This window comes from Haliotis asinina, chromosome 6, assembly GCF_037392515.1.
Source record: "Haliotis asinina isolate JCU_RB_2024 chromosome 6, JCU_Hal_asi_v2, whole genome shotgun sequence".
Classification (NCBI taxonomy): Eukaryota; Metazoa; Mollusca; class Gastropoda; order Lepetellida; family Haliotidae; genus Haliotis; species Haliotis asinina.
In genome coordinates, this window is record NC_090285.1 from 30,198,113 (window position 1) to 30,210,405 (window position 12,293).

At 39.5% G+C, this 12,293-nt stretch overlaps 1 protein-coding gene across 3 annotated transcripts in view; it reads left to right on the forward strand.

Moving 5' to 3' along the window:
• LOC137287287 (unconventional myosin-VI-like) overlaps positions 1-10,096 on the forward strand; it is a 76,329-nt gene extending 66,233 nt beyond the window's left edge. For 2 of the 3 annotated variants that reach the window (XM_067819524.1, XM_067819522.1), the window contains 4 exons: positions 291-422; positions 1,369-1,389; positions 5,630-5,845; positions 7,354-10,096. In XM_067819524.1, coding sequence (XP_067675625.1) covers positions 291-422; positions 1,369-1,389; positions 5,630-5,845; positions 7,354-7,544 — 560 coding nt within the window. In that variant the 3' untranslated portion in view covers positions 7,545-10,096. The remainder of the gene's footprint in view (positions 1-290; positions 423-1,368; positions 1,390-5,629; positions 5,846-7,353) is intronic. The other variant, XM_067819523.1, reaches the window with a different exon arrangement.
• The last annotated feature ends 2,197 nt before the right edge of the window (positions 10,097-12,293 follow it).

Sequence of the window (12,293 nt, forward strand, 5' to 3'; positions counted from 1 at the left end):
CTATGAGCGAAAGGTCAGTATACAGTTGTGGACTTGTGATAAGCTTTGAACAATATTAATTCAATTGTGACTGATACATGATATATGATTCATGACTTTGGAACAGCTACCACTTACCTTGTGTACACTGGGATTCCTGTTTTGACACTGGCTTTCTGAGTTTCCATAACCATGTTCAGTTAGTATAGTTAGTTGAAACTGTTTCCCTTAAACCACAAGAGAAGATAAACCTTAGAAAAGTACTAGCAACCTTTCGCAACATGCATCATCTCTCTGTTTTATATCACCAGACCTTGAGCTTCTGGACTCCTGTCGAGAAGAGTTCCATCGCCGTCTGAAGGTCTATCATTCATGGAAATCCAAGAACAAGAAGCGCACAGAGAAGGAGGAACAGCGAGCACCTGAGGGTGTTGTGCAAAATGGTATGCTATTGTCTGTGTCCTCAGTGTCTGCCTGTACTCAGACAGAATAACATATTTTGTCAACTATTGGACTTTGGTCTCTCTCAATAATACCTAGATGCGAGAGACTGAAAGTGTCTTCAAAGTAACAGTGTAACACCTTGTCCTTGATACACAAAGAGATCTTGACTCTGCAACTTTTTCTTAATCATGTTTACAGTAATTGTAATAGATGCCTTGTTAAAACGAGGAAAAGGCCTTTTGTATGCAGAAGTATCAGCAGTATTGAACATCCCAGCAGACATCAAATGTTCGTAAATATGCTTATTCCTTGTAACTTCATCAAAAACATTTGCCTTCCACAATTTAAATGGAAAGCAATTAAATATAAGAACAATAGTTCAGATGTTTGCATATGATTCAAAATTGTTGGCACCCCATGTAATCAGCACCAATGTTGTCTTTGTGCCTCTGAGACTCTTGTGTTTTAACTCCTAACTTATGTTGATTTGTGAGTATTTTGCTATTATAATTTAAATAGACATTACTTTCACAACATATCATGTATTGGATCCTTCTGCCATATCCATTAGTCATACATGCAGGATTCTCACCAGGGCTGTGTGATCAAGTGATGACAAGCTGGGAGGTTACTGATATGTATTTATACATTATTGTATCACTACATACAAACCTCATGAAACAGTACATCAGTTTACACTGTATATCCGATCTTCACTCAAATCACACCCACTTTACTGCGATGGTATAGTGGCCGGACAGAATTATTCCATATGTAGTGACTGCATGATCACACAAGCATAAATACTGCTGTTTTGATACTTGTTCGTTGTTGTTGAAGTATATGCATGTTGTTTATTTACATGATTGTCCTTGCACCTTGTATGTAAATATATCAGTGTTGGTGATTGTAATATATGTTGCCACACTGGTGTTGTTCTTTCAGCACCACCATTTTCTAAGGCTGGTGAGTTACCTGGTGTGTCCACCCTCCGCATGTTACCTTATCCTCCTATATATCTCTGCCCATCACTCCCTGTATGATTCATCGTTGCATTCTTCCATCGTAGAACTACTTTATCAGTCAGTGGGGACCTAAAATGGGCTCTGACATTCACGATCATCAGCATTGGCTCCAATGAAGTTGAAAAAAAAAAAACCATGAGTGATATAGTGTCATAGATAATTACAGTTGTCACAGCCAATGTGTGTGACATGTGTTCCTGGGACAGGTAAACCAGCAAATTCAGAAGTTATAGTTGAAGCCAGCAATTCTCTGCGTTCTCTCAACCTTGGTTTGTGGATGTGTTGTCATAGCACTCTAGTGAAGTTTATCATTGTACCCTGTGCTTCTGTTGGTGGTCCCTACTACTAGGACCATGGCCCCTAAAGGATGGAGTGCGGCACACCTTATGTTTGCGTTTTCATATATCATCTCATTATTCGGGTTTATGAAGGAAGGACACAAAACCTTTTATCTCGCATTATTTTTTGAGACATATACTGAATTGTTATTCCCTGCCGCACATTTAGCACGAAGTAGGGGACACTGTATGTTATCTTAGCTCACACATAAATGTCGTTTCCTGATTGGCTAAGTGCTCTTCTATTATTTTTATCTTCTATTACTTTCAGTGTGTCCCACTTACAAGCGAGGTTCAATGTGACTCATTTGGTACTGTGTGGTACTACATTTTTTAATCTGGAATAACATTGAATCATGCATAATGCATGGAAATTACCAATGTTTTGCGAATGCAAATTGTTGTCTGAAAAATCTAGTGATGGCTACGAAAAGGTTTGCCTTGCATTCCAATTTTGATAAAAACATTCAAATGTAGCCCCAGTGAATATGAAGACAGGGAATTATACAGCGGCTATTTTGGAAAGACAATACCTGCAGGAAAAACAGCACATTGCAAGATTCGAATCACACAGGTTGACTGAAGTGTGTGATCCGATACCCATGCTTCAACATTGAGGTGTTCGGTAAAATAAATACTTTATTCACTGGTCCCTCATGGCCCATGGGTTTGATGTACTGTTGATGTTTGCTTATGAAGTGACCAGTGAACAATTTAGTTTTCTTTCCAAACACCTCAGTGTTAATTTTGAATTGTTTGAATTGTTGGGTACAAAACTTTTTGTAGCCATCACTAGATTTTGCAGACGACCCAAAAAAACCCGAAAAAAACAGATTCAGAATTATCTCCCTTCAATAGATCAGCATTTGAAAAACATTGGTATTTTCTGTAAGTCATGAGTAATTCAATGATATTCGAGATACACAATTACTACCATGAAGTACCAGATGAGTTTGACATTCCCATACATAGGGTACATAGAACTGTCACTCACTTTTAAGCTTGAGGCACATTTAAAACAATGAAGAATGCAGAGTCAGCCCATCAGAAAACAACATTTAAGTGTGAGGCAAGATAATGTATTAGGTCTGTCCATACATACGTACAAACTGGATTGTCTTAAGAACTGTGACACTAGATTCATTTCATATCTGATAGCTAGGTTCATCACAGCAAAGGGTCCCAGTCAGGTTTGGTGACCTTGACCTTCATTTCAAGGTCCCAAGGAAAACTTTAACATGTCAGTAAGATATCTCAGAAACCATCCAGTGGATTTTCTTCATATTCAACACCACACTTCGTCTTGGGAAGTTGCAGGGCCCTGTTGATTTTGTTGACCTTCAACTTCACTTATCTTTCAAGGTTACAGCAACACTGAAGATTTCAGCATTTTTACCTGCTTGTTAAGCTTGTCAGCAAGATAACTGAAGAACCATTTACAGCATTTTCTTCATATTTGACGCTAAGCTTTATTTGGAGAAGGCTCAGGGCCCAGTTGTATTTGGTTAACTTCACATAATTTTCAAGCAATGCTTAAAAGATTTCAGCATATGTTAACCTGCAAGTTCAGATTGTCAACAAGATATCTCAAGAGCAATTCACTGGGGCTTTTTTTCTTCATAAACTTTCAAGACTTCTTCTGAATTGTTTTTCATAAGCTATTTATGTATTACTATTTTTGCCTATTTCATACACCATTACATTCATGTAAATGAGTCTTGAAAATATTTTGCGTTTGACTACAAAAGAAACTTTACACATGCAATTTAGAACATATTTTGAAAACCCATGAAGCAGACTTGTAAACAGTGGTCAGTATGATACCCCAAACAAACAACATGTGAATTATGAGCCAAAACACACCATTTTGTTTTATTTTTTTTTATTTTGGGGGGGCTTTATTCATTTAAGATGTGGCAGTCTTGATGCCCTGATGATAATGTGATGTTGAGTGTGCCCTGCAGCTGTATCCCAGCTGTATCAATGCTCCCCTGAACCCAGGGGTGTTTGACAGTGGAGAATTCTTTTGGTCTGGTCTTCCACATCTTGGGGTCTGCTCATCAGGCTTCAGGCTTCCCTGACCCTTGACATCACCTGGTTATTCTGGTCTTCAGATCTTGGCATAACATAGGGAGCACACCCACTTAATGTCCGTTGATGATTGACTTTATCCCACTGACTCAGTGAGAGATTGTGAGATGTCACCATTCTACCAAGGGATTTGCAAATTCAGTGAGGTGTTATATGGCTGATGATTGTCCAATAGAATGGTGTCACATTGACAGTTACCATCCTTACAGGTCTTCAGATATACATCCATGTGTTTGTCACTCCAGTGTATACCTCCAGTATGTCTATAAGGTGGTGTCTAACCCTGCATGAGCCTTCTGACTTCAACACACCATATACTAACACTAATAAAATAACATGTCAGTGCCATAGTGGCTAGCATGTGTAAGTCTGTGTGTAAATATTACTTGGTGGGTGGCTGAACATCTGCTTGGTGTTCAAGTAGAAAAACCTGAAGTGCAGAAATGTTAGGAAACTCAGGTTGATGGTTGTGTCATGTTCGTTCAGCTGATATCAAATGCTCCATTGAGTCACTTTGTGGCATGGGCTATGAGGACCAACAGCTCCAGTGACACAGGGTTCCATGACCAGCAGCTCCAGTGACACAGGCTTCCACGACCAACAGCTCCAGTGACATGGGCTACCAGGAAGCAGTGGAAGAAGTGACTGACTCATTCCTACCAGCATATCAACCAGCATGATCAGACGCACAATCCATACAGAATCAGAGATCCGCTGCCAGTTGTTAAGAGACAGAAGACATCATGAGATGTTTTAGCCCACACTGACTGAAAGATATCACTTGGACTGACATAGGAGTTGACCAGTTCTCATCATGTATCACAGACTTAATGTCACGCTATTTGTCTATAGCAATTAGAATATGGCAGAACAAATATCTTGACTGATTGTTGATCCCTTGATGTACAATACACAACAACACTCACCAATGCTTCATATTAGGCTTTAAGATCATTATTATAAGTTAGTTTTCGATATTTCCCTGGGGTTGCATTCCATCACAGTAAATATGTAGAGAGATTTTTATGATCATGTTTGCTATTCACTGCACCATGAAGCATCAGGCCTTTGGCTGCAAAATGCATACACGATCCTATGTCTTATACCATCTTCATATGTCATCTGTACACAGCACTTGCACACTCCTGCATCTTATCCCATCTTCATATGTCACCCATATGCAACACTTAAACTATCCTATGTCTTATACAATCTTTACATGTCATCCGTACACAACACTTAAACTATCCTATGTCTTACACCATCTTTACATGTCATCTGTATACACCACTTAAACTATCCTATGTCTTGCACCATCTTTACATGTCATCCATACACAACACTTAAACTATCCTATGTCTTACACCATCTTTACATGTCATCCGTACACAACATTAAAACGATCCTATGTCATATACTGTCAATGCTGTGGGTATTGGAAAACTAGGAGCATGAACTTCAAACAGCATGATTGGAACTGCTACTTGCATGGTGTTAAATGGTGGATGTGTTTACCTTCAAGGCATGCCATTTTGGTTAGTATTTCCAGATTAGATTAGATGTAGCTCAGTGTGGACTGCAGTATCTGTTTATCCATGCAGGATCAAGTACATTTTAGTTATCGTGTGTGTTTGTTTGAATAGTGAGTGAGAGTGTGTCGTTTACATATTGTAAAGAGAAGTGTTTTGATTCCTTTACTTTCTGAAATATCTTGTGATGTGAGTATAGCTGTAACCATTTATAACTTGCCAGCTGAGAGTGCGTCTATGAAACCAGCACACCAGGCCAGTTCCCAGACGAAGAATGAGCAACGCTACTTCCGGATCCCCTTCTCCCGTCCAGCAGATGAGTACAGAGACGGAGGGGTGGAGAAGAAACATGGCTACTGGTTTGCCCACTTTGATGGGCAGTGGATAGCCAGACAGATGGAGTGCTACCCAGGCAAACCACCAGTTCTCTTTGTAGCAGGTACGTGACCTCAGCTCAGAAGTGGTTCAGGCGATGAGTGTAATCATTCATATGTGTAGTTAGCTGTTGTTCAGGGCATCTGTGAGCACAGTGTTACAACAGTGTGTCACATGCATTGATCCTTGGGTCTGTATGACTACACGCATTCTCTTCCCACAGGGGCTACTCCTGTCACATCTTCCTACATAACCTCTGTTCTAATACGGCCCTTTCATGGTGCGGGTGTTCAAGGCTCGTGATAGGAGGCGTTCAGATTTAGTTGTGCAATCAGAGACGTTTCAAGAGTGATCATTCATAAGATCATGGTAATATCCGAATGCATTGGGAAAACTTGCCACCACCAGTTTTTGTTTCTACAAACACATCTTGGCGATTGATCCCTGCTTTATATATTGCCAGTTTTCGATCTTCAGTTAAACATGAAATACAGAATCTTTCCTTCTCACATTGATGAACCAACTCCATGGGGGCCGCCATATTAGAGCTAAGTCTATTTAACGCGTGTTCTGATTGGATAGTAACAAGGGAGATAATTCCTGTTGCGATTTTGGCCGCAGGGTGATTTCTTGATGACCGGGAAATATGGCTGTATTAGAACAGAGGTTACGTAAGAAGATATGACAGGAGTAACCTCTGTGGGAAGAGAATGGATTACACAATGCCATTTAAAAAGTGATCAAATGCAACGTATGTCATATTTGGGATTTCACTTTCTTAGTAAAGTATAAATTCTAGTACGTTTTGGGGTTAAGTTCCATCCAGGGTTCAAACTCGCACCCTCAGAGTCAGGCAACTAATCGCCAGCACACAAAGTCAGCCACCTACCCACTCAGCCACCGCGACTTAGGCGGAATATTTACTTTACTAAGAAAGTGAAATCCCAAATATGACATGTTGCTTGTGTCTGTAGCACAGTAAGGGAAAGTCCAGCAAGTGACTCTTCTGATCTTGCTATGAATTCTATTGAAGTTGTCAATATTTCAGCATGTAAAATTAGAAATTGAAGCACAGAAAATTTTTTTCATGCCTGAAAAGTGATAGTTATCATATTGTGTTTAAAGTACATGTAATGAAATGAACATGCCATGAGAAAATGTGAGTTGTATGCCTATCCTAGTCTGTGTCACAGTCCCTGAACCAGATTATTTTCATTACTTCCAAGCCCTCTCTGCAGTGCTTAAGCCATAAGTCAAGCAAGTCCAGATTTCCCCAGGTTCCAAATCTCTGCCCTCCTTAGGGTCCATGTTCAGTTTATATGAGTTAGTTTGTCACTGTCAAAATTATATATATTCAGAGACTAAGCATTAGTCTATGCTTCTGACTTCTCAGTGAGAGTGCTCCTCATTGTATAGCCAAACAAATATGTATAAGGTAATGAGGATTCAGAGTTCTTTTCATCATTTTCTACACAAATAGACGGTTTTAAGTAAATTTGTTATATGTTGGCTGGATGTGTCACTGCTTACTGTTTAAAACTTCCTGCTGACTGACTGCTGTTTGACCTGCAGGTGTGGATGACATGCAGATGTGTGAACTCAGTCTGCAGGAAACTGGACTCACCAATCGGAAGGGAGCAGAAATTTTGGAGAATGAGTTTGAAGAAGAGTGGAGCAAATTTGATGGTGGAACTATTCTTAAGAAGAATTCTCAGAGAGTCTCCTCAAAATACCTGCAGAAGAAACTAGGCATTACTAAATAGTTATTTTAATTAGTTCAGTGCATATCAGATATAGTGTATTTATAACATGGTGAATGAGCACATTTGTATCGAAGGCTGAATTTACAAACACAAATAATCAATCCTTAGTAACAAGAAATTCAGATGTCATTGATAAAGGTGCTACATGTGAATTTCTACCGAAATCAGGTGTCAGTGAAAACTTGACTCCACAAAATTAAAATCTCTTACTTCAGTTGTGATTTCAAGATTCAGTACTTGTTAATAAGTTCCTATAATACAATTTAGTTTAAGATATGAATGTAATATGTTATGAGGCAACATTGGATGATAGAGATACTACATTTATTGGTCATTTAACATTGAACTTCTCTTTGATTTACTTGACAGATTTCTTATATTATATTGAAATCTAGTGAATTTAAAGTTTTCCACCCTTAGACTGTTTTTGAAACTAGTCTTGAATAATGTCAAAAGGTTTAGTGTTGTCAATTAAGTAGTAGGTGTACAAGTTGCCTACAGTATGTTTTATTTGTATTTTGTTGTGTTCAGGTAGAAGGTAGGCTGCTGAAAAGCCTGTTGTAATGTCTTGCTTTTGGCATCAGAAGGGATTACTAGTGTAATTCCACTGCATGTTGTAAAAATGAACTATTAACTGGAATGAAATGAACAAATGTCTAAATGTTGAAAATATATCATGCAAGTGTAACACCTGTTTATGACAGTACTGGTGGCAACCATATTGATGTGTGGTGACATCACTCTCCCCTTCCTATGACCGACATGTTGATGGGTGGTGAGCTCATTCTCCCCTTCCATTGGCCAATGTGCTCTGTGGTGACCTCATAATTTCACTTCCTGTGGTCATTGCATTGTCAAGGCAGGCGGAGGGGTCAGCCTCTGCCTTCATGTAGTGTGGTATGCTGTCAACAGGTAGCTAGGTTTTTTCGAGACATAGCATATGAAACTGTTTACAAATGTTTATCATATGAAGTTGTAGCTTGTTATATGTTTATAACTTTTATTTATTGTATTTTCAAATGCTGGATTAGATTGTTGGTTTGTGTTCTACTGTCTCCTCAGATGAAAATCCATTAAGCATTTTTTGTTGTGATTCCACAGTGTTCCCTTCAAGATGTACTTGCCTGAGTAGTCTCCGTGTGGTGGTTTTAATGTGATTATAGTTCCTAGTAAGAAATACTTCATGGGCAGGCTGTCAACCAACCAAGTAGATGATGATGGGCAGAATTACACCAATTGCTGTATATTTCACCTTATCTCGACACCATCCTTCAGTTCGGAATGTCACATATTTACATTTCAGACCTCTTTTTATGATTACACCTACAATGGGATATATTTTTAGATACTTTTTATGGATTACAAGTGATACTGCAATCATTCCTGGCACTTCGTGTCTTTCATGTTTTACTGAAATACCACAGATTGTGGGTTATATGCAAGCCAGAGCCAGTGTACTGCCCTGTCCCATACATCCCTCCATACTCTGTGCTATGCAGTTGTCATGGGAACATGTTGACTTGTTGACAGAGTAATAGTTGTTTGTTGATGTACAAGAGTGAATATAAGAACTGTTATTTAGTATGTTTGTGTCTGAGGTGATCCATGTTTATTGTTTGTGTTAATCCCGTAAGACCCTAGTTTTGGCAGACCACTTAAGTCAGTTTCAGGTACTGGTCATCCAAGAAAGACTCACTTTGAAGGTCTGTGGATGTGATCTGGTCTTAAGTGTGGACCTTGGTACAAGTACAAACAATGTTCTGTACGAACATGTAGATACAGCAGCGTGTATCTCTGCAGACGATGTTCATCAGTACTCATATCCCTTGAGGTCATGGCGGATGTTTCTGGTTGCTTTACCTTTGGCTGTCTGCATATGTTTAATGCATTCTGTTCCTGTAGTGCTTGTTACAGGTTGAAGTGTTCAGAAATGCAGACCTGTTAGATCTTGTATGGTTTTTAGAAAAGATTATTACAAGTGTTGCAGAACTACTGAACAGTTTATGAGTAGAAGAAATAATGAATGCTTTATGACGGGGGTCACATTCATCTACAAGCTGACATGAAATATCCACAGCAGATGCTGCTGGTAATTGCAGCTGCATGGTGTTTTTACATCTGGTCAAGCAAAGTATGCCAACAAAGCTTTCTTGTGACAGACATATATGGCATGTTTCATATTTTATTGATGCAGGGAGTACAAGTGACCAAATGGTCAGGGTCACAGGTTATAATCCCACCTTTTTGTTTAACCCCTTTCCTTCTTCATGGCTTTTGCTGCCTCCTACCTACACATGCCTAATGATGCCCTTGGGTTTAATGGTATATAGCCAAATGCATTTGTGGTTGGGGTAATTCCAGATTATGGACACAAAGTTTACCAATGAAACTGCCAGATGAAACATGAACTTGTTTGTTGAGCCAGCTCTGGCAATGTATGCACAAATTGGTCATGTCTTCAGCACTAACACATATTGTCAGCCTTGTCACTCTGTCTATTCTAAGCTTCTCTGTATTGTGTTGAACGAATAAAGAGATTTGCCACTATAAAACTGTTATGTGTTTGTTTAAGACAGTTTCTGAAACCTATACAAACATCTTTGATATTCAATCAGACATATGCACATTTACTTGAATTGTTTCTGTGCAACAGTGTTGCAACATGACAGAAAGAAGCACTATGAAACAAGTTTTTAAAATGTTATTTACCCAAACACATGTGCTACACAAGAGGGGCATGTTACTGACAAATGACACCAATCTTTACAGACCCTTACATTGACTGACCTCCACAGGAAAAGACTGCCACCTAAAACAGCAGACTAGTTGGCACATGTCATCATATCCAATAGATCCATGCTCATTCTGTTGACCACTGAACTGTCCGTTCCATACAGACAAAAAACATGCCAAAATCTGATCAACTTGGACCATTTTCCAAAGTGTATGACAGAAACCAAAGCACAGAAAAGTATAATACTTTAATGAAATATAAGAAGCTATACCGAAACATAATAGAAATAAAGAAGTTGTTATTCATAAAGTATTATACTTTTCTGCTATCTATCAACTTCTAAAATGCCAATCAAACAGAACCACCACTGCACTGCATAAACTTGCAGTCAGTCATATCACACAAAACCTGTACCAAAAAGAGCCCATTTTAGTCAGCCTCTACAGATCAAATGCAGATATGAGGAAACCAATGTCAGAGACCCCTCAAAACTTTGACTAGACAAGCATCACAGGACACCATAGGTCAACTGACATTTAAAATCTGTTCTATCCGGTCAAATTCAGAAAAAAAGAAAATCTTGGCTGCAAATATGAGTAGTCCTGTAGGTAATCTTGAGAATATTGAGAGGATATTGTGTTTCAGGGGAACATTAGTATGGCTTCTAACCACCTTTTATGCCATTGCTAGTAGCATACCAAATAGGTGTGGAGAAAGGAAATGCAGAAAAAGGACTTTACTAAGGAAAGATTAGTGCAGAATTGATAAAATCTAAGTATTTCAGATGTTTACATACTTACCTCTTATCAGCCTTACAGGCATACTTGTCTTACACTTCAGAAGTCAAGATTGAAAGCTTGCTAACGTAACACTCGCCAAGGTGGTTCAGTTGAAAACATCCGGTTGACTGATAATGTCATTGCAGTCTCTCATGTGGCCACATGGAAAAGTCATTTCTTTCGTTGAGAATGATGAGTAGAACTATTTTAGCGGGTAGTACAGATGACTTGGGAGGGCATCAAACTTAAGATTTAAGAATTTAAATATCTAAATTACTCAGATTTTATCAAATTTTTTTTACCTCTTATTATTATATGGTTCTTATCCGAAAGCGCTGGAAGGCGGGAAGTTCTAACTGATGTTCATCCACATAGACCAGTGTATCAGACAGAAAGAACAGTGATTGCTTGGGGGCCTGCAAACAAAACAGACCATGAAAGTGAAGCCGGGAACAATAGGTGAGGCACAATTACAATTATCCCGATACTAAGGTCACCAGGCTCAAAAAGGAAGAGAACAATGCCTCACACCTCAGTGAGTAGAATGATGTGTCAGCTGTTGATTGACCGCAAACGTTCCAAAACTCTAGAGCCCTTCATCATCATTGGCTGCCACATCTCTGGGGAAAACAGAATTGGATTTCCAAAACAACCCTCCATAATCGTAGGAATTGAACAAATGAGCCATTGTGGAAGCCAAAGCATGGATTCCATGGGGGGTTATTTGCCTTGGGATGAGATAACCTGACTGCCCTGTAGGCACCGAGGATGGTCGTCTGTAACCAGAGAGCCACTGTGTTCCTGTTGACCTCCCCTTTGGAGCCTGCCAACGAAGGAATGAAGAGACGTTTCCTTGCCTTCTGTCTAGGAGATGACTTGGAAGTGTACTCTGCAAAGCTTTCACCGGACAAAGAGAGAGTTCATCAGTCTCCTCAATCCCTACTACAGAGAGAGATGGGATGGAGGCATAAGTGTCAAGATTCTCTGAGGACAGGGAAAGGGCATCCACCGCCCATGCGGCAGGATCCAGGACTGGAGATACATAAACTGGAAGTTGCTTGTTCTGACTCAGGGAAAATAAGTCTAACATGGACCTGTACTGGGACTGGCATTCTAGAGCAAAAACATCTGGATGAAGCTCTGCTGATCACAGCCCTTGAGACTGTGAGCTGCTCAGATAAGTTCAGATGAGCTCCCCAACCCTGCAGAAAGCACAAAGAGCTTGTGGTCTGGAGA